The sequence below is a fragment of the Uloborus diversus genome, chromosome 3 (assembly GCF_026930045.1).
Source record: "Uloborus diversus isolate 005 chromosome 3, Udiv.v.3.1, whole genome shotgun sequence".
Taxonomy (NCBI): Eukaryota; Metazoa; Arthropoda; class Arachnida; order Araneae; family Uloboridae; genus Uloborus; species Uloborus diversus.
This window is the reverse complement of record NC_072733.1, coordinates 41,783,881-41,807,962: the sequence shown is the minus strand read 5'-3', so window position 1 is coordinate 41,807,962 and position 24,082 is coordinate 41,783,881. Positions and strand designations below refer to the sequence as shown.

Genomic DNA, 24,082 nt, shown 5'->3' with positions numbered 1-24,082 from the left:
ATGAAAACGTGCACTTCTTTTTTTACATTATTTTACATCCCTGAAATTTATGTTTACGGAGGTGAGAATTCCGAATAACCACCATCTGGTGTTTAAAACAAAATGTTTGTCATTACTCCCGTCTGTTAATGAGAAATGACATTTTGTGTTCGGGTAACGGAAATGAGAATTTATTGGGGGATGTAATTTCTTATCCTACTAAAACGAACTAAAACACAATATTAAAAAATTAAGTATACTTAAACTAGTATTTGGGACACTTGTGAAAAAAATAATAAATATAAATATATACTTTTAATTAACCAAGTTATTAAGCAACATAAACAGTCACACCAGGTGTGTGACATGCCACAGAGGTGAGAATTCACACACATGCTGTAAACCAAAAATTTATTATAACAAAAATTATTATTAAAATTTTCTTGGCAGGTTTAAATAGATATATTTTTGATGAAATTAAAAAACATTATTAAATGAATTCTTCCTTGGAGTTTTTACTACAAAAGGTGTGTACACTTTTTGAAGAATGACCCATAACCGAGGATGCCTTCTCATTAAAGCTGAGATTACCTTCACACAGGAAAACAGGTAGCGAAAATTAGTTTAGCACACCAGCAAGCATTGGTGCTATTTAGTCCACTTTTTTTTGCATAAGTCCAAGGCAATGGAAAAAATTGGATAAAATGGATGAAATTAAAATCCACTATTTTCCTCATGTTTGACACATACAATTACCATGATGATGTAAGAACTATTACATAATTTGATCATATGTTATTAATAAAGAAATTATTTTAAACTATTCATTTAGTAGAAACAAAATGATTATATTTTAATCATCTATACATAAAAGAAAATATGTTTGTGTGTTTCTGATCCGTTTCCCAGGAAAATGGTAAGGCCTAGAAAGATGAACTTAGGAATACAGGGGCAATTTTGCTGACAGTGTCAATCTCCGAACTCAATTTTTGATATTTAACCTAAAAAAAAGGTTGAATGTTTCAGGTGATTTTTAGCAATTTTTAGTACTTTTTACCACACAGACACGGAACCAACTGTACCACAAAAATTGTTTTTATACTCAAAGGGTAGGAAATTTAATTTTAAATTTTAAGAAAAAAATTTCAAAGATTGCACATTTTTTGCTTTTTTTTTTTTTTTTTTGAATTTTTGAAAAATTTATTTTGCATTTTTTTTCCAGGGTTTTTTCTAAACTTATCCCACAAAATGTATAAAAACCTCTTTTTTAAAATTTAAATATGTAACAGTGAAAACATTTTGCCTTCTACAGAAACAAATAAAGTTTTTAAAATAAGAAATAGTTTTCTGCCTTCATTTCTGCTGGCATGTTCAAAGTTAAATACTTGAAGTTCAAAGAACTAAAAATAGTTACTAATGCCAACTAAAATTTTCAGGTCATGTGATCTACTTGAGAGAAAAAAACATACCCATTTTAACAGGTTAAGAACATTTTAAATGACAAAAATATATTTCAAAACATTTCAACATTAGTAAAAAACATTTTATTTATATTTTCCAAAGTTTCTGCACAAAAGTAGGGGGGATGGGCACTACTGATATATACACCATCAACTGTTATTACATTTATCTTTCAATTTTACCTTAATTATTTTCCCCCCTCATTTTAAGTGAATGTTTTCCTGCAAATTTTAAGACTTAAGAATTTTTTCCAAAAGAGTGATCAAAACATAGAAAATAGACAATTAGCCAATTCTGCAACTATTGTTGAAATAACACAGCCAACTAAACGAGCAATCCAAAATGGCAAATCAGTTCAAGCAGAAAAAAAAATTAAAGGGGTTTGCACTAAGTTTACAAAATAAGTGGACTCTTTATTAAAAGTAAGAATTCAAAATCAATACAAAAACATATATGTGACAGTGAGAAACAAAGATGTCAGTGGACTTTTAAGTTTTCAAAAAAATGCATTTGAAGTTTAGATCCTAGTAGGCATTTATTTAAAAAAAAAAAAAATAAATAAATAAATCCTGCTGTATAGCAGCATTTATCAGGGATTACTAGTTCTATTTCTTGCCCCATAACTGAGGACAGGTTCTACCATTTGTACAGGTTATCTCAAATTTTTAAATTTTGACACTTACAATTTCTTTGCTTCTCACTGCCTCATGTAGTAAATATAATCAAAAAAATAAATAAGTTTTCTGAAATAAAGTTGAGGAATTTATAATACATTAGCTTTAATGTGCATATTGTCGCGTCAGAGCAATAGCAGGATATCTTACTGTTGTTTTCAGACTCTGATGTCTTACTGTTGCTCTGAGACAACGATATGATAACACTTGTAGTTTAGAAAATTTATTCCTTATTCAAGAGTCAAGATTTAGAAGATTTGGGAAAGGAACAATTTGACTCTACCCAAAATCAGTGTCAAATGTGACACCTACGTTCAGATATCTATGCATTGAAGCAATATATTTGTTTGTCTTGCTTGTATTTCACACAACCTGCTTGTTTTTAATACTGCTTGCTTTAAAAAGTACAAGAACTGGTTAATTCATCACTGTCAATTTAACCTAATAACTTGGGATTACATAGTGTATCAGTCAGTACCTAGCAGTCCAAAAGTCATCATTTACTTTCTTTGAAATAAGGTTGTTAAAATTTGAACCATCTAAAATTTTAGGCCATTGGTTAGTATGTGTTAGAGCGTGATCTGAAAATGCACCGGTTTAAAAAAGAGTATCCCATATCTACTATAAATATAGAAAAATAGCAAAATGCTTTTAAATTTAAAAAATTATACTTGCATTAAATGAAAGGGCAAGTGTATCATTTGCACTTTGCTAAACATTTGGAAAACTTAGTGGGAAAAATTAAGGGGAAGTCAGGAGAGTTAGGATATTTATGAAAAAGTAAAAATCTTCTAAAATTTACTAAAACAATACAAAAAGCAGAGAAGGGAAGGATGGGATAGCTGCAATTTATACCAAAATTAAATGTAAAAAATTATTTCCAGCTTGTCTAGTAGATACAGAAGCCTTGGACTCTTGCTTGATTCTAATCTGCTACATCAACTGGAGAAATTATAAAAGATTTTTCATTTTATTTCAGCATAAATGCAGATGTTCCTCTTCTTTCCTAAATAATTTGTGCTAGTGAAAAAAAAGGGTTTACTGTAAAATTGTAAAACAACAACTAGAGTTCTCTAGACAGTAAACTTAGGGACAATTTCAATCAACATAATTCACCTATGTTGCAAAGGAAAAAAAAATTGCAAAAAAATGCAAACTGAAAATAAACAATGAAAATTAAACGAAAATAAACAACAAACATACCGGCTACTGGTACACGACCCCGTGGTCTTTGCCTTGCTAGACTTGAGTAGCTCACTTGCTGATTTTTCGTCTACGTCTGTTTTTGATTTCTCTTTTGCGTCAGAGCAGCTAGCACTACTAGTACTAGGATTGCTCTCTGATCGATTTTTTCTTAGTCTTTCTGTCCGCTGCAGGTTTCTTTCTGATTGAGTAATAGTTGAAAATAGAGACCTATCTGTTTGAATGTCGTCTTGATTTGCAAGAGTAGTTTCAAGTCTGGGTACACTCACAGTTAAACATGGGGCATCTTTGGTCAGTGTTAGAGCATTCAAATCTTGTTCAACAGTTCTTGTGGAAATTTTATCACATTTAGGAAGATGAGATCCAACAAAGTTTTTTCTCTTGCATGCTCCTCGTAATATACAAGAGAAGTTTTTTAGTTTCCCCTGGCCAGTAACAGTTTCTGGGAGAATATTTTCTTGCACTGAAGGCTCGGTTTTCTCAGCAAATTTTCTTTCTGACAAATCTGCAAAACAATCATTAAGAGAACAAAATAATTACAAGTTAAATAAATTCAAATACTGAAACCAATAATACTTAAAAAATTTCTATGCTTCTCTTAAATTAGGAATGTTTTAAAGAAAATATCAGCTTAATTAGCAAAATGATGTAGGGTAAAGGAGAGTAAGAGGACCAACTGGGTAAGATGACGATATTAGATTTCCATAATTCATTCATTGATACCAACATCTGTCTCAACACTTTATCAGACTCGGGTAATATGTAACAAAGCTCATTGCAAGGGAAGTTTTGTGATCTATAACCACCAAGATGGATTTTTCTTGCTTGTGTTTGAAATATTTTGACTTTGCAAGAATTACTTGACAACGGAAAGTACATTTTTTCTATTCATTATTTGAACACCACTAGTTATAATGCAAAGAATATATGTGGCGTATGGTACTGATAAACTTAAAGTGAATGAGTAGGGTAAGATAATGAGAATTGCTTGCTTGTCATCCTGACAATTTTTTGAGTCCCAATTATATTTGAGTAAAACAGTAGGAAACAATTTTTTTCTAAGTTATTTTTCTTTTTCTGTGTTTATGGTATATATTCAAAAGGGGGATCAAATATATTTTAATTTTAAAAGTGTCGAGACTGACAAGAAACAACTTTAAGAATTGCAGCCCTCATGTAAAAGAAGGTTGGGGAACAATAATTTAGAAGTATATCAGAACCCTCCAGTAGAACTCTTTATAACTAGCAAACTGTTTGCAAGGGGGATAGGTGGAAAACATGTTCTGAACATGTTGTTTAGGGTTTGGGATGGGAGAACAAACTGATCCAACCAATTTAATTTGTTGGTAGAGTAAAACTTTGTTTATTCAGACTAACTAGAACCAAAGCCGATCCGCATAAACAATAATCTGGATAATATGGGTACTTCTGAAAAAAGCATGTTCATCTTTTATTATAACAAAAAGTTGGACTGATGTTCTATACACCATGTTGCTTGTTTGAATACATAATATATATATATATTTTTAAATTATAAATGAATAAATAATGCATTATATATGAAGTAGTTCTTTCTTTACATGTGTGCTGCCGGTTTAGTTTTCATGCAGTTTATGGGTTCTTCGGCGGAAAAACTGCCAAAAAATATCATGAAGAATATAAAAGCACTTGGCCATTCCTTATTTCATCTTTAAAGACAGGTTATGTAAGATGTACTATTTGCAATAGCGATTTTTCAGTTGAACATGGTGGTCATGATGATTGCCGCAAGCATGTTACTTCAAAAAGACATGCCAACCGGGTGAAAGCTAATAATCAAGAATTTATCTTAAAATATTCAGAATAAAATCTTTTATTCCATATTAATATTTTTGGTATCATATTTGAAATTCATTGAGTATCATTGTTATGTTCATTATACTGTTGACAATTCATCATTGTTTGATTTTGAAGCAACGGCACATCATAAATGAAATATACATATTTTGACAAACTGACAGGATTTGAATTTAAGCTAGTATGTGATTGCAATTTTGTTTGATGCACACAATTCTTATCTGCAATCAGTAAAAAATCTTCTTCATCGAAAACAAATTTCAGGCTTAGCAAATAATCTTAACAACCAATGAGTTCTTTCAACAACAAATGTTTGAAATTTTGTCCCATCAATGCTTAAAAACTCAGTTAAAGTCTTATAATAACTGTCACGAAAGACTCAGAATTATTTTAAGGAAAAAAAATATTGTTGGAATGATGCCCACCAGAAAAGCTCATTACAATAATTAAATGTCTCTCAAAAAATAAAAACCAAATCTTTAAACTCTAGCTTATATCAAAAAATCAGTTGATTTGTCAAAATACGCATGTTTTATAAGGAATGAGCCCAAAATTTTAAATAATAATATCACAGAAGTAAAACATCTGCAGAAAATGTTAACATTCCTGCTGTTTTTTTTATTTATGCAGTGCTTTGCTATTGCAGCACCAGCCTATTTTTTGGTGCAGTGAAAGAATAGTGAGAGTGCAATAAAATACTTTGAGGGGGGCATGTTTTGAGATATTCAAGTTCAAAAGTCACAGTGAATGATCTTGAAACTTAAATCTGTTGTAAGAAAGTCATGTATATGCCAATAGAAAAGTACTATTCCTTAGCTTAAAAAAAAGTTTTTGAATTTTCATTTCAATATAATTAAGAGAGAAGTTATAGTCATTTGTAAGAACAAACTTTTAATTTTTATCACACATTTTGAGTTTTTTTTTTTTACAAGTATACATTTTAAACAATTTTCAAAATATAAGTCTTAGTTTGTCACATGTGTAATTCATGCCAAATTTCATTGAAATCAGAAATTATGGAATCAAGAAGGTGAATGATCTGACATGGAATTGCTGAACAATTGAAAAATGTTTTTACCTTTACAAGTTTGAGTCTCAGCTTTTTGTCGGCTGGATTTTCTCTTTTTGATTTGATCTTCAGTACTTGAAGTTGAAGCGGGCAAGTGCTGAGCTGCTTGTGCCTCTACTTGATTCAGTCTTGAATAAGTAGCAAAAGATGATCCTTTGCTTGGATTCAAGTAAGAGGCACGATAAATACCATTGTCCAAAACTAAACAAATTTCTTTATTATCACTTGCTGGTACTGTCGAACAAGCTAGAGCAGATTGGGAGCATGCTCCATCACTTGCATGACTATCAATTTTCTTGGAAATTTTTAGACTTTCTAGTTCGGGTTCAGATTTTATATCTACAGAGGCACCATCAAAAATCTTTGAATATCTACTATTTCTGCTGGTAGGTGGCTTAACTTCTGCACATTCTGGTAAGGTAAGGGCTAACTCTTTCTGTTTAGACTCAGTTTTAGGCACTGTAGAGTCAGCTGGAAGTATAAAAAGTCAAATTAAAAATTCTCCAAAAATAAAAAAGATAAAAACTTATTGTACATAAAACTGCAGCCTTTTTTAAATTAAATTTTGTTGAGTTTTAAAACCAATAAACAAACAAAATTTTATAGAGCGTTATAAACACTAGTATAATTAAGGGCTTTTTTTTTTTTGGTCTTTATTTTTTAAAGAAACTAACGAAAGTTCCAACTTTGAATGTTCATTAATATTAATTATGCAAACATGCTATAAATGAATATCAGAACAATCTCTCATTTCACATACACTGTTTAAAGAGATAGACTAAATAAAACATTTACCTACTTTTAATGAAAGTTATTGGCAAAGCTCTGGTACCTTTGGTAAATTGAAACAGTATTAATCAATAATTACTTTAGAAACAATTATCCACTAACAAGTTCTACTTGCAGACGATACTTATATCTAACAATTACAGTTATACACCAGTAATGGGCATAACCTAGTACCGACATTTATTTCAAGTCGATTTGATTTAATGTGTCAACAAAATTGGAATTTAAGACCTTGTTAATAATTTTTCAAGTGTAACCAATCACAAACATGTTCATCAAATGATATAACCAAGCTTTAATAATAATTATTCTACATCACATTTATTTCATTTTGAATATCTATCTATGGAACACTAATGTGACAAGTTTTTATCACAAAATAAATATTCACCATTTTGCACCTTTCAAAAAAAAATATAACTAACTCTCATTGTTAGACAAATCTACAGGGTATGAAAAAAAATCATGGTTAGCTTTTTTGGGTTTTATGAAGCAAGAGCCTTTAAAGACTTACACTGCACCTAGAAAAAATTCAATTTTTTTTTTTTTTTGAAAAACAAAGCAAAAAAAAGTTTTTTTTTTTAAATTGAGTCAGATTGTTTTGATTTTAATCAATTTTTTTGATTTTTTAAAGAGTCCTTAAAAATCAATTATTAATTAACCTACATTAGTAAAAATAATTAAAATTTAAATTAGTGTTTTTAAAACTTACAGAAAATATATTTCAAGCATATATAACTTCACCAAGTATAACTTTCACAATGTGAGGTAAAAATCAGTTTAATGGAAATGCATATGATTCAGATCAAATTTAATATAAAAAGCTAGTATAATATTATGCATAGAGAAATTGGTGAAAATAAATTAATCAACGTTAGATTCAAATGATTATTAAATGAGAGTTTAATGAAATTGATTATTTTAAAACTAAGACTTAATTGCTTCTACTAAAATCAGAAGTTTTAAAAAATAAGTTTAATTACTCTTTATATATAGTCTTGTATCTGAAAACCAGACAGTTGCCTATTTTTACTGCCCACTTTCATGTAAAGGGATACATGTATACATTCACACACATTAGACGTAAAATTGGTGTTAATTTCACAATTTCCTTTGAAACTTCAATTTTTTTACTTGATAAACATCCCATGCATTAAATTTTGCATTCAAATTTGTTTAAAATAGTTCGTGTTTAGGTTTAATTTATTCTACTTCATATTACGGACTTTTTAACAACAGACCTGATTTGCAACAGACCCAATGCATTTTATCATAACAACCATGAAACAAACAAAGAGACCTACCACTACTCTTTCATAAGCTTATAAATGAAATTTTTGGCAAGATGCACTGGATATCGGTTCTGAGTTAAGGTTAAAGTTAAATTTTGAATCAGTCTTCAGATTTGTTTTATTGTTGCAGATTTATTTATATCTAGCAATTTGATGAAGTAATGTTTAGGAGTCAGTACTTTTTGCTGCCATAAAACTTTTAAGGAAGGCAGGAACAATATGGAAGATATTAAACATGAGGGACAACCTTCAATGTCCATCACAGAGACAATGATTAACACTGCTGCCATTATAATCAAGGAGAATCACAGAATTATTTTACATTGGTGATTTCTGGCTGTTTCCTCAACTTAAGAATCCATTACGAGGTAAACCTTTTGAAAGCAACAAAGCATGTCTAAACTCCGGGGAGGCGGTTATGAATATGCTCTAACAAACTTAATGATCACAAGTTCTTAAGAAGTGGATAGAAAGTTGGAATAAATGCGTTTAGTCTCATAGAAGTTATTCTTAAAAAAAACACGTAAATTATGACAATTAAAGTTGTGCTGCATTTTTTATAAATTTAGTCTTATGACTTATTGAACAGCCCTTGTATTTCAGCGCTCTGTTTTTTGAGGACATTATCACAATTCTAATTAGTTTTAGATTTTTTTATATTAACTCTTTGTAATTAACAGCTTTTATGGTTTAAAGTATTTCAATGTTTTTCTTATTATTGCCTTTCTCCCTACAACTTCTTCTTTTTGTTCTGTTGAAAATGAATTTTTTGTATATATATTGTGAACTAGTATTGTTGCTATAAAAAGAACTGTTAAGTCCGAATGAGTCAACGCTATTAAACCTGCCTATGTGCCAACTTTCCCAGTTTCTTCTTTTTAAGTCACTCTCCATTTCAAACACTGATATTTTGATATTGTTAAAGTTGTGCTCCAGGAAATGTTCTAATTCAACATCTTTTTTATTATGTTTTCTAAAATTCTTAATATCCGATCTGTGTCCATTGATTCTTAATTTATTTCCTGTCTGTCCAATATAATGCAAGTTACAAGTTCAGAAGTACAAACTAGATGGTTTTTGCTCTACTTCTGTAGAAGGGAAAAAAAATCTCAATGTATACATTTGGAAGCAGCTCAGTAATGGTCTGACGAAGTTTTGCAATGGGCAGAAACCAGACCAATATTTTTTGGGCAGGGCAGAATGAACTCAGAGAGTAATGTTGATGTACTTAGTAATATTTTTTTTAATCAAAAGCACCATTAATTAAGAGTTTACACAATTTGTTCCAGTAGGATAACATCTAATTAAATGTTGCTCTAACTTCAAAATCATTGCTTGATACTTATTTCATGAAATCACTGTACTGACCAGACAAAAGGCTCAATCTAAGTTTAATGGAAACTTTGCGAGGCATTCTGGCATCCGAAGTACGAAAAAAAGGTTTGCAATATCAAAACAAGGAAGAACTCATTTTCTTCATTGATAAAGTCAAGATAAAAATTTCCAAGAATGTTCTTAAACGTCCATGACATCAAGACTGATAAAAGTGGTTGAAAAAAAAGGGGGGTATTATTAATTACTAGGGTTTTCAGGGAAAACCGCTCATTGTCCTTAAAATTTTGTCCAGTTTTAACAAAGACATTTTTCATTAAACAGGGTAAAAGATTTAAATTGTGTATTTTCAAATGTTCTGTACTCAACAATGATTTTTAGCATAAAAAGACATTTTGTGTATAAATTCCAATGAATTATTTCAGAAATTATTTTTTATGCAATTTCCTGCTGTCCTCATAGTTCTAATCAACACTGTAGCTACAGGAAATACATGAAAACTAACAAATGATGTTATTATTAATAAAGACATTAAACTTGACTATATTAAAGACACAGAAAATATTGAGATTTTATGATATTTTGCTGAATTTGTCATGCCCAAAAGATATTGCATCATAAGAATACTACTAGTAATAAGAGACTTTTAAAGCATTAAGACATTAAAATAAATTTTACATTGAAGAACCTTTTAAAAAGTATGTATGAAGGTTTGACATCAGCAGTAATTTATCTCAATAAGCAACTACAGAAACCCAAAGAATGTAAATAAGAGAGCTGATGTCAGTTAAATTTATTTTTACACACAGGAGAACTGCACTGACTTAGACGACACAGGCACCATTTGAAATGAACACATTCAACATCTTTTTATGAAACCTTTTATCATATAAAGGCTGCCCAGAAACGCTTAAGTTCTGGATGTTATTAAGTGCCAAAGAGTAAACCCATTTAAAAAAAAAATTCTTCATACTTTTAAAATATGGAAACTTTGTTTTGTAATAGTTTTAAATGTAGAACAGAAAGTAGTTTAGGTATATGTTTTGTATTTTTGTTTTTAAATTAAAATTGCACCCTTAAGAAATTTTTTAAATGAAATTAAAACTGTAGCATAATCATTCCTCAAAAGAAACATGGAAATTTTTGAAAAACATTCAGAAAACATAAACATAAATAAACTCAACAGAGTTTTGTGGAGCAAAAAATAATAATATTGAACTCACTGCTCATGTTTGATTTTCCAGTCCGACAGTTTTTTTTCTTCTGTGCACAATGTTTCTTTCCTACAATATTATTTTCAAGAAATAAAGTTTTTCTCTGCACAAAAGGCTTCATTGTTACTTACAAATAAAAAAAATTCTTAAAAACAAAATAAAACAAAGGCGAATAAAATCCATTCCATAACCAGAAAGTTACAAAACTAAAATATACTACTGAAAATAAGATTTTTGAATGGGAGTTAAATAACATAGAAAATTTTTAAATGAAGGGATGATCTGAAATAAATTTTATGAACTTTAAATTAGTTTTAGACTTTAAAGTATAAATTAATGTCTTATTGGCATTTTCATACAGGAATTTTTAATTTTTAAACAAAAAATTATCATATAAGCATAAACACAGAAGTGCATAGAAATAATTTTCTTTAAAATACTGTTTATAATGACATGCACTAACAAAAAATAAAACAGAAAAACTTTTAAAAAGTGCCCTTAAAAAGTTAATTAACATTAGAGGAATTTTATTTTGAATAATTTCATTTGATGAAAAATAAACTTGCTAGCAAGAAATCTTATTTTTCCATATTGTGTTAAGTAATAGTAGCATTGTGTGATAAGATAAGGGTCACCGCAAGGTCAAAAACCAAAGGAAGTGTACGAGTTTGGCAGCCCCTTTATTTTATATAAAATGCACATATAAAAAACAGAGAATTCAGCTTCTGGTTTAGGAGAAAGTCGTAACTAGCTGTAGGTCTAGGGGGTCTCTCTCGTTAGGCTTTTGAAATTGTAGTTTCAAAACCCAGTTTTAGACAATTTTAGGATATGTTAGGAAGAAAAAAGGTTCAATGACTCTCCCTGGCAATTTTTAAAAATTTTTTTTAAAATTAAAGTCTTAAAAATGCAATTGTGAACGACGCTTGGTAACATTAAGGGACTGGCAGTTTTTTGAAATAGTAGCTCCAAAAACATGAATTTAGTTTCTATGATGTTAGAAAGTTTTCAGCAGTTTTCTTTACAAGAATAAAAAAAATTCTTTTGTATATATGTCGACTGCCCCATGAAGCTATGTTTGTTCATCTATTTTTATTTTTTTCCTTTAAACTAAAGCTGGCTATGGTTTTGATTAATGCAACGAGTACTTTTTGTTTTTCATTAAAAAGATTTTGAAACTTTGATTTTAGCAGCCCTTAGATAGGTACTCTTAATAAAGAAGAATCTTGGATGTTCTTAAATTTTAGGTTTGCTGTTTTAAAATTTTACAGATGAAATATGTTTTGTTACATTTATCCTGTTAGTTCATTTATTCAAAATTATTTTAATATTTAACTGAAAGAACTCTTAAGGCATCATTAATACCAAACTGGCATAGTTATTTCTGAAGAACTTAGAGGGTGTAGCACACCCCTACACTCCCTTAACAACTAGACTGGATATGATGGCAGTAAAAATAATTCCCAAGAAATGTAACAGTATGAAAATATATATAATGACCATTCTTTACCATGTAATAAGAATGACCTTCACAGATTCATACCAATTCTCATTTTCTACTAACTAAAACATATACACATATTTATGAATGAAACACATTAATGAATAATGTTGATGAAAATGCTTTTTTTAGAAAGAGCTTTTTAATTATGTAAACCTCAATTTACCACTTTTTTGACAAATTATTATAGACTTTCTCGTTTAAGTTTCTGCTATCAAATCAATAAATTAATCATTCACAAGATTAAGTTACTGCTAAAATTACTAACCTTTGAAATTGAACAACAAATCTGAAGAGAAGGGGAGCTTTTATTGATCATGATCTTTGATGACTTAGATATTTCAAGCATTACTAATTGAAATTTATTTAAAATTGCAATAATAATACACAAAAACAGAAAAAGGTATGCATGTATCATTTAACATTCAAATTGCAGCATTTCTTTCTTTTTTTTCCGAAAATATTAAAAGTAAAAATTAAAATATTAAATTAAATTTTAAATCACACACCCAAATTAAATTAATTAATGAATCTTAACACCTTAATTTTACTAGAAATTTGACAATATTAAGACTATTTATGTTTTGGCGATTGAAAATTTTTTTATAGAGCTTTTTGCACTTAAGTGTCGAACAAAATATTTTAACTTAAAAAGGATGCAGTTTTCATCAGAGATAAAATCAATCAAACCCAAATAAGCCTTCAAAAATGAAAATAATATAACCAACCTGAAGGCACCACTAGAGAAAGAGAAATATTTAATACAGAACATCTGTTACCTTATTACTTATTTAAAACACCTAGTTAAATACACCCCAATATTATTAAGTCAACTACTCCTTAAGAATAGTTGAAGTAGACTTTTCAATTATTTGTTGTAAATCTTTCAGTGTAGGTCTTTCAGTGTGTGAGGATTATTTGAGTGCACCAGATGCTTCAATTGGTCTCAAAAATATAAGTCACAGGCACGGTTTAGGCAATCAAGATGGTCAGGAGATTCTACAACTCCTGCTGATTTTCCTCTGCATATTGAGCACCTGAGATACTAGTTACACAGTAGTTATCGCAGTGAGAGCTATCACTCTGCTTCTCTGAAAATATCCAGACAGTCATTCATCTTTTGTGTGTATTCACAAGTGGATTAAACTCATTCTGGACATGCCAGGAAGGTGTCGTGAATGAAGCATCTTGTTTTGATGAGGAAACAAGAAATTGTACACCAATCAGATGCATGCAATGGTTCTTCAAAGAAACTCATGACTATTTTCTCATGCATAATTTCATATGCTTTATGTAATCTCATATTGAGCCAAGCTAAAACAAGAATCATCAGAAGAAAAGAAAAACTAAGGATCTAAACGAATTGTTTCCACTTAACACTGACAACAACAGACAAAAGTTTGCCTGGAGGCTTTAACTCTCACACAATAGTAAATTTATAAGGACTAGTGTTCGCCCAGTGGTTGAAATTCGACCATATTCATAAATGAATATTTGAGAAAACTTGTATGAATTTAACTATTTCCAACATTTTTGTTTATACTCTTACTCATGTTTACTGCATAACTGAAAACATACAATTTTTATACGGACACACAATACCGCAGTAATAATTGATTCCAATTTTGCTTTTTATCTGTTAATCTCAAAATAAATGAATGAAAGGGGATATTTCAGTTATGGGGTCGTTTCCGAAATTTTCAAAGTATTTTTTACTAGAAGAAACTGCTTAAAAACAAAGGTTTTACCCATTTTTTAAATAATATGAAAAAATGTAACATTTTTTAACAACTATTTTAATCTGTGTGCAGATTGAAATTAATTTTTTGGCATCAAAAGCAATAAAATGCCACTCATCGATGCCATTAGCGCACAGCGCAAATTATCATAACCCGAAAACGCGGTTAAGAGCAAATCGCAAATATTTAGCGCAGTAATGGAGTCGCGCGCCAAAGCACATCACTTATAATGTCATAAAAACCACGACTTATTTCCACTAAAAAAACCAACTGTGGAGAAAATAAAAGCTTTTTCTGGCTCAGTTTTTTTCTTATTCTATCTTTTTCAGTGCTTAAAAGTAGTACTTTTCATTGAAAGAAACAACCCCATTGAGAAATTGGTGTGGTCAACAAATTGCTGGCTTGAATAATTTTATTTTGGATATCATGTTGCTTTGTACCTTTTGCTTACTTTTCATTGAAAGAAACAACCCCATTGAGAAATTGGTGTGGTCAACAAATTGCTGGCTTGAATAATTTTATTTTGGATATCATGTTGCTTTGTGCTAACCCTAAGCAAATAAATATTTCCCTACGCTTTGTTTACGTATGCAAAGGAAAAACATTTCTCACGCTGGCATTGGAAACAAAAAAAAATTGACGCCAACGAATAAAAATCCCCAATTATCCAATTTTCAAAATCTTCCCGTATGAAATTAAGCATCAAAACTCAATTTATACGTAAAATTTCTGTGTGAACAATGTTACTTATAAAACGCCTACTATTATTGAGTAAGTTGCTTCTTCATCATTAGAAATATAAATTTCCAAGTATCAAATGAACGAACTCTATTCGTGTCAACATATAACCGTCCATTCAAAAACACTAGGCGTCGTAGTAATAGTAAAATTTTTTAAAAAGGTCGACTTTGTGATTTGTTTATGGTTAAGGCTGCTCTTCAGTGGGGAAGAAAAACGATCTCGCTTGAAAATGGGCTTTTTCTTTAAACGAAAGCAATGTTCATCAGTGAAGTGATTGACACTTCAACAACCAATAGAACGAGCGGTGGCCGATGAAAGTGTGGATCATGTGACCTGTCACATTTTGCAGGGGGACAGACCGGACGCTCCCCTGCTGTGCAGAGTAGTCGAAGGAGGTAATAGCTGACGGCGAAATGAAACCGCAGCTTCTTACAGACCCTTCCAAGGAAATTCTAGTTCTTTCCCTCTTGAGTCTTGACTACATAGGTAAAAGAAAAATTACTCAGTGTAAAAGGCGCGGCATTTTGCAATCCCGCTTGTGATATTAATTTATTTGCATTCGCACTAAAATTAATTTTTGAAACGAAGATTTTTTTCCCCATTAATACGGTTCCTGATCTCATCTAGGAAAAATTAACGAATGAATGAATATTTGCAATAAATAAATTTATAAATTCGTTTTATTTTTAGAAAAATGTTCGTTATTGAAAATTGATAATATCAAAAAAGGAAGGAAAAAAAAAGATAGCCTGCATGACCACACTGAATTTTTAACGAAATGAACTCCAAATTCTTACAAAAAAATATTCTTTAAAAATGGATGATCCTACTTAATAAATTTGAAAAATCGAGTGCCGAATAAAAGTGGGGACTAACTAGTTATCGGTTGGCGAAATTCTTTCACTTCCTCTGCCTGTTTGCCACTCTCCCCAACCCCATCCGAGTTAGCAGAAAACATTCTTAAAAATGAAACTAGATCCTCTTTGCATAGTTAATACTTGATTGTACAATAAACATTAATGCCACTAATTACTTACATTAACCTTTATTTGAACTGATAATATTTATATTTTAGTGCTAAATTAAATACTACTTTGTTGGTTAGTTACCTGTTTTACAAATGTAGTGGCGACTAGAAAAAAAATGTGGCTACTATAAATGCCTTTTCTCACCACTGGTGACCAGAAAATTCCCCTAATCTTTATCTTTGAATCCTTTTCTTTTTGAAAAAATATTTATTTATTTATCTAAGTACTATATGCAGATGAGAAGGCTACGATAGCATTTCTCAAGGGGTTGTTATGGTGAAAGTTCTTTCAAATTGAGCATAACAACGGCAAAGTTGCGGACGGCTACGGATAAGGATTTCCTGAATTTGAAAAATTAAAGATTTTTCTCTGATCTTTGTATGCAAGGGTGCTCACCCTGCTCCAAGCTCAAAGGCAAAAATCAATCCTTCCCCCACTCTCAATGTTTGTAAACTATCTTGCGTTGAAATTTTGCAATAAAACTAAACCTAGCACTTTTAGAGTCTCAGATTCCCAGTTACTAAATTCGGCAAAATACATGAGGTATTACATGCATTATATGACCAAAAGTATTGGGACACTTTCAAAAATTCACAATTTTACGGATTTCTCAAAAAATAAACGACCAATTGCTCTCTGCTTTGTAATTTTTTTCTCATGAAAAGTATACTCCAGACGTCAAATCCAATAACAATTAAGTCTGCTATTCATTTAGGGGACCAACAACAAATAATCTGTTCTTATCATGAATCACTCTATAACGATGGCAGGAAAGTGTTGCCAGTTTGCTAACAATTCCTTACCATTCGTCGCCTATCCTAGAATTATAGAAATTCGGCTCATTAGATTGCTGATAACTTTTTAAAATTTAAAGAAATTGCGGTGGAATTTTTTTCATGGATTGTAGGATGTATCTGAGCTTTGAATTATGAACGTTATAAATTGCTATCTTTCGTGTCTGCGCAGTGAAAAATTAATAGATTTAACTGTTCATATTTCAACAAATTTTCAATATTTTAACTTCAAATTTTATTATTATGTTTCTCTAAAATGCTGTCAAATATTTTAAAAGTTTAGTAACGTTTGACGAAATACTCTGCGTAATATAGGGCGAAAACCTTCAAAAAATTTTGCATTTTTGAAAGAAATGCTTATATTTCCATGGGTATAAGAAATACTTTCACAAAAATATAAAAATAAGTTTTTGATAGATTTTTAACTCATTTCTGAAAATTATAGCTTATTCCCAACAATTTGCAATGAAAAATTATCAAAAAACTTTTTTACTCAATTTGTTGTCGGTCCCCTAAATGAATAGCAGACTTAATTTTTATTGGAAAATGACAACTAGAGTATACATTTTATGCGAAACAAATTATAGAGCAATTGGTCTATTATTTCTCGAGAAATCCCTAAACATGTGAATTTTTGAAAGTGTCCCAATGCTTTTGGTCATATAGTGTATATAAAGCTTCTACTTTAACACATTGAGTTTTTATTAAAATTTTCTAATAAGTCTTGTGAGTGTCTGATCCTCGTTAGTTGTCATAATAAATATTAAGGGTTGTCCTTTTTCTCAGAAGGCACGAAAATATTATCTACATGTATATCTGCTTGAAAAAAAAAATCTCGAAATACTTAGATGAAAAAAATCTCAACGCCTCGCTCTGCCAGATTTTAAAGTTTTTATTGCTCTGCCTCGTTTTCATGCATCTTGCATTTAATGAATCAATAATAAAAAATAAAAAAAAGGGCAAGAAACAGATTTGCAGGAAATACATAAAGTTGAAACAAAAATGAAAATGAACAGCTTACATTTAGGAAAGCAATTATAGGTACAAGTAAGGGTTCACAATTAAAAAAGAAACAAACAAGACAAACTTTTTCTTTTAAGTTCTGTGTTACGCACTTCTGTGCCGAAAAATTATCGTATCCTGTCTTCAGTCACAGAATAAAATGAATGTTCTAATCCAATGATTATCAAGTAATTTTCATTCGTATAGAACAAAAATCTTTTTTGAGATCCCACATTTTCTATTCTATTGACTCCTAGTAATATGTAAATACAGCGAGAGAAAGGATTTAGCTTCTTGTTTAGGAGAGGGAACCATTTCTATATTTAATTAACATGATCTTTATCGTAAGCATACTATTTACTCAGAAATACTCCCTATTTTCCCAAGCACTCTGTTTGGGGGCTATGCCTTTTAATTTTCTCGAAAATAAAAATTTTCAAAATGCACTTTTAGACGATCTCTGGTAGTATTTGGAAGTAAGTAAGAGGTCCTGTGATCTTCCACCAGCAAATTTTTGAACTTGAAACGCCAAAAACACAATTTCAGGTTCTTCAATTCTGTTAGGAAACGGGGAGTTCGGAAGCTTTCCCCGCAATTTTTCGAAATAGTCTAAAAACGCAGTCTTAGTGTGATGTTGGGGGGGGAGGCAAAATTTTTAAAGTGTTATAAACATGATTGTAGGCCATCTTTATTAACGTTGGGGACATGCAGGTTTTTGAAATCCAAAAATGCAATTTTAGACGACTTTTTTTTTTTTTTTTTTTTTTTTTTTTTTTTTTTATGGTCAAAGAAGGACTTTTCACAAACTCCCTTCCCGAAATTTTTTGAAATTAAAGCCATAAAAACGAAATTTAAGACGATCTTTAATGATGTTTTTTAAGGGGGGGGGGGGGGGTGCTTATGTGACCTGAAAACCTTTATGCCTGTAATTAATTTTTTCTACATTGTATTAAAATGCTGATCTAGCTTCTGAGAATGAAAATAGAAAACAGTGAAAACTTGTAACCCCCATTCTATATTGTTCACATTTTAGTTAGCTTTGTCGGCAACATAAGGCTGAAAACGTCATTAAAACTAATACATACAATGCTTAGTAATTCTACCACGGTGTGTTTTTTACATTAACTGAATCATATTAAATTGCTAATATATTTTTCATGATTTTCTATGTATTTAATTTGTATGTTGGTGTACGGAATGTTTTCCGCAATTGAATTTTCCACCTCCCAAACCTTCTAAAGAAATTTGACGAGTCTGGCTCTTAAAAACAAATAATTTTCAAAAATGTTTGTTGAGCTGTGGAAAGCACTTTATGTGTGTACCATTTGTAGTAACATAAAACACATGTAAAACGATGCAAAATACCCAGTATCTGGAATACTATTTAATCTATATATAAAAATATTTTTCTACTGGAAGGGAAAAATGTCAACTTTTCGCATTCGACAGCATTGTAACAATGTTCATTATATTGTAAATAAACAATTTGACTCAGAAATATTCCTTTCAAATCTATTTCTTTTCAAACCACAAATTTGAAAAAAAAGCAGATGTTGCGAATTTAACAGCTAATAGCACGCATCTACATGGATTCACTTTCAAAAGCACTTGATTCTTCACGAAAGCCTTAGGAAAAGAGGAAAGAAGAAAGGACGTCCAGCGGAGGTCATTGAGGGGAACTAATGAGAGGGTAATAAATCTTACACCCCATTAGCACTTACCCCTCAAAAAGGGGAGGTTTCTAGTATAGGGCGGGGCAAATGCAAAAAGTGAACGTATTTTGAAATTTTTTTCAATAGTTAGAACATGATATTTGTTTAAAAAATGGTCGCATTATTTCAAACAAGATCTCAAAAGAGAGCTGGAAATATTTTGCGTGTCAGGGCGTTCTTAAAATTTCGATAGCACGAGTTGCAGATGTTTTACAGAGCGAAATGTCCAACAGTACCTCGTTTTCGAAGAAATTCATTTTTTCTCGAATTTTAAAAAATCGGAGAATGGACACATCAAAAAAGTAAAAACTAAAAGAAACAGACATGGTCTTGAAAAATACTCAGAAAAAAAACCGGATCCGAAAACTTCACAGGAATTTGTAAAACAAGCTCCAACTTTCCCCGTAGGTTAACATTAGATCTGAATCTTTCAGACTCTCAGTGAAGAGCACCCTTAAGGGCGGTGCATAACTGATTTCACACTTTTCAACATTTTCTACCCTCTCCCCCCTTTGTCACAATGTTTTGCACTTCACTATACCCCTCTTTCTTTTGTCACATGTCATGCTGTTTTTCACAAGTGTTCCTATTAAAAAAGGGCTTGTTGTCACATTCTCCCCAGAGTATGCCCCTCTTGTCATGTCCTTCCCCTCCCTTTTCACAAACTGTTACTATTTTGAGAACCCCACCTTAAAGCGGGACTTCATTCGTGAACAGCCCCTATTTTGTGGCAACCGTATGCAAATATACCTTTCCCTACTCTTTGTTTTCGCATGCAAAGTAAAAACATTTCTCGAGCTGCAATTGGTGCCAAACATTTGACGCCAATAGATGAAGAGCGCCCGCCAATTTAACGATTATCGAAATCTTCCCGAAAGAAATGATCCTGCAAAACTCAGATTATACATAAAACTTCTGCTTGAACAATGCTTCTTTTAATAAGATTAATATTATTAAGTTGCCTTGACCTCTGCCATTAGAATTAATAAATTCCAAACAGTCAGATGAACGAATCCTACTTGCTACATTAAAAAATGTTCATTCAAAAACACTGGACGTCGCAATAATAGTGTAATTTTTTAAAAAATCGTGTTTTTGATTTGTTAACAGTTTAGGGGAAAACTGACAAATGCACTTTTCAAAATTTTTGATCTCCCTCCCCTCTGTCGCAATGTTTCACACTTCGCCACAACCCCTCTTTGATTTGCCACATATCACCCTGTTTCTCATTAAACGTTCTTATCAAAAAAAAGCTTGATGTCCCATTCTCCCTATTGTATGTTCCTCCTGTCATTTATTTCCTCCACCTTGTCACGAACGGTTACAATTTAATGAATCCCACCTTAAAGAGGGACTTCATTCATAGTCAGTTCCTTACAAATAGACATTTCTGTACTCAATTTTAACGAATGCAAAAGAAAAATATTTCTCGTCCTGGCATTCCTGCCAAAATGGATAAAGTTCGCCAGTTTAACAATTATGGAAGTCGTTCTGACTGAAATGATGTCGCAAAACTCCCTTAATACGTAAAACGTCTGTACAAACAATATTTTTTGTAAAAGTAGGCATGATCTTGCCGTTAAATATAAAATTTCCAACAGTCAAATGAACGTACTCTACTCACGGCAATATATAATTGTCCATGCGAAAGCACTGGACGTCGTAATAATACGCCAATTTTATCAAAAGTTTCACCTTGAGATCTGTTTGTGGTGATAGCAAATGCAGGTATTATTGGGAGCTGGAACTGAAAGTCGTCCCTCACTCCGTAAAATAATTTATTTAAATATTAAAATCACGAAAACAAAATCAAAATGAAAATATTTTAAATGCCTGTAGTTAACCAAAAAAGCCTCAATAATAAAAACAAATGCAAGTATTTTATTTCTTTCTGCTCAAGCGAGAATTGGCAACACCACAATATTATCCAGCAATTTCTTCACGCTGGATGTGTCTCGTGAAAAAGCAAATAAAAATGAATTTTCACTAACTTTTTATTGCTTCTAGCCGGTTGGCGTTTTCGCTGGGTAAAACCGGGTAGACCGTGTTTCAAAGTATTTTGCATGAGCTTTCCAACCATACCAAGCTCAAAGCATTAAAATGCATTTTTCGTGTATAAAAAGTGGTTTAAAAAATGAATTAAAACTTAATGTTTCACGCTTCCAACAATGAATTTTAACAATGGAAAAGAGATAAAATTAAAATTTTTGAGTTTTGCTAACTAAAAAATGCTTATAACTTTTTTCTAGTGAATTTAGGTTATTGGACCTTGGGCGCCCTGACACTTTCTTCGTTAGGAGTATTTTTTAAAGACCTTTCCAGCTATATCAAATTCGAAAAAAATGGACCATCCGTTCGCGTAGAAAGAGTCATTTAGGACGAAAATGCGCTTTAAATTAATATCTTAGTTAATTAGCATTAGATTTCAAAAAATTTTGTTGATTACACTAAAACTCGGCAATAGCTACTGAACAAAAAAAGAATGAAGGAAATCGGTTCACAAACAGAGGAGGAATCGGTACCGAAAGAAAACGGCTTGTCTATTAATATACAAAGATGCAGGTCCTCCTTGTTTGGACACAATCACTTAATTTCTCGCTGCTATTGAAATTTCGTATAATTTCATTCCAAGCTTTCCTTCACCTGAGTGATGTTTTCTGGAACAGGAAGTTTTTAACTGCTACAGAACCTGTTTTATGCAATTTTCTACTTAGCTAGCATTGTACATTTGGAAAAATTCTCATTCTCTTGTCAATGATTTTTCCAGCACTCCATTTTTTCATGATCTTTGGAAGCAATTTTTATAATTGCTTTTCCGGTTTCTTTGCTGTCTCTCACTCTTTATGTCTCCTGGCTTCTGATTGGTCGTCTCTCCCTCTTGCTCTGAGCCCGGGGTTGACATGTCGTTTGCTGATTGGTTGTTTGTTGTCTTGTGTCCTGAATTGCTATTGGTTGGTCCTCTTTGCTATAAATACCGGTGTCCAAGTGGTCATTGTCAGTTCTTTCGTGACTTTTGGTAGCGTTGGTGAGCTTTTTGCACTGATGAAGAGGCTCCATTGTAGCCTTGAAATAGCTATATGCTGTATTTTCTTCAAAATGTGTGCTTTATTTACGTTGGTTTTTCGCTTTAACCAGCATGCTTTTGTTAGTACGATTAAATTCCCTGATAAGAATTGTTGGTTATTGAGGTATTTCATAAGCTAGAATACTTTATAAGAAATAAAATTTAATTATTTAACACTACTTTGTAAAACTATGTTTAATTTCACAATGCAGTTATGCTACGCGTCTTCGTTCAACCAGCATGACCTATTTTTTGCAACCATTAGTCTTAGAAGCATACTTCCAATTGTAAAAATGGTTAAAACAAGGTGCATAGTTAAAACATTGAGAGTTTGAAGAAAAAAGGGAACATTTGTGAAAAAATACATAACCTAATTTTTATATAATCCCCTAACTTACATATAGGGAAATAATCTCCATAAAAACATAATTCCAACACAAAAAATTTGAAACATTTGCAATCAAAACTCAAGGAAACATTGGAGCTAAAAATTTTTAGGGACAGAGCAGAAGATGAGATTGGATTTTATCACCCTTTTAGAAGTGTAGTAAAGTATAGTAAAAGTGAAGTATAGTAAATATGAAATATAGTAAAACCTCTCTAAAGGGGACACTATTGGGACAAACATTTTTGTCCATAACAGAGGGATATCCGCAGGAGAGGGGTTTTAAAATTTCATTTGTTTATATTACATTATTCATTTTTTACTCTCAACTTAAATATCTTTATACTGTACACTTTAATGTCTCCATTACTTTTCAATTTACTAGTTTTTTTAAAATATATATCTAGCGATAATCAACGCTATTTTATCAGGTAACGCTACATCAAGTTACATTTCTAAACCTTAATAGATGCACTAACAACGGACTGCAAACTTTTGATTCATCATTGCTAAAAAAATTTCCACTCTGACATATCCATTTTTAAATTCAACACAATGAAAGCAGCTTGCTATTGCTTCAGTTTTAATCCCCCTTCAAACGTACTTAACACAGCTAATCGCACGCAAAATATTATCAGTTTTGAGCAATTTGCTATGTATTTTGTCATGTTAATCAAATGCGTTAAATCCAGGGCTGTGGAGTTGGAAGGCAAATGGCGACTCAGATTCCTGGATTTTGAAATGTCCAACTTCAGAATTTTTTTTTTTTTTTTCAATTTCACCCTCCTCCTTCATAGGAAGGTGAAAAAAGCTTTAAACAGAGGTTGAAATATTAATTCCCTTTTATGAAATTTTTCATATTTTTTTTGTAAACCTGAGATGCATACAACATAAGAAATTCAATTTGAAAATCAAATTTTCCTACCGTCAGGATTTTAAAAGTGAGATTTTTCTTTAAAATCCCGTTTTTTAAAAATCTAAAAAGGATTAATTTGCTTCCTTTTAGTGCTTTTAAATAGATGTTGATCAAATCATGTGCTTTCAATTTTTGAAAGTTGTAACTTAAGACAGAAGAAATCATTTTTGCTAAGTAAAAAATAATTTCTTGAGAGGGAGCGGTCCGCCCCGGGTTTAGTTTCAGAATTTATACAAAGTATAAATACTTTAATTCTGAAATCTTTCCCCAATAAATCTTAAAAATTATATTTCATCTATAAAATTTAAACTTCAATAGGGCTCTAGAATGCAAAGAAAAGCCAGGTTCTGCATA

The 24,082-nt window shown here is 31.1% G+C and overlaps 1 protein-coding gene across 6 annotated transcripts in view; it reads right to left on the bottom strand.

Moving 5' to 3' along the window:
* Window positions 1-24,082, bottom strand: part of LOC129218440 (E3 ubiquitin-protein ligase TRIP12-like) — a 246,296-nt gene that overhangs the window by 156,539 nt on the left and 65,675 nt on the right. For 4 of the 6 annotated variants that reach the window (XM_054852706.1, XM_054852710.1, XM_054852708.1 and 1 more), the window contains 3 exons: window positions 10,859-10,918; window positions 6,232-6,693; window positions 3,318-3,822 (listed from right to left, as the gene is read on the bottom strand). In XM_054852706.1, coding sequence (XP_054708681.1) covers window positions 3,318-3,822; window positions 6,232-6,693; window positions 10,859-10,918 — 1,027 coding nt within the window. Of the gene's footprint in view, window positions 1-3,317; window positions 3,823-6,231; window positions 6,694-10,858; window positions 10,919-24,082 lie in introns of those variants that run through there. The other 2 variants (XM_054852709.1, XM_054852711.1) reach the window with 2 other exon arrangements.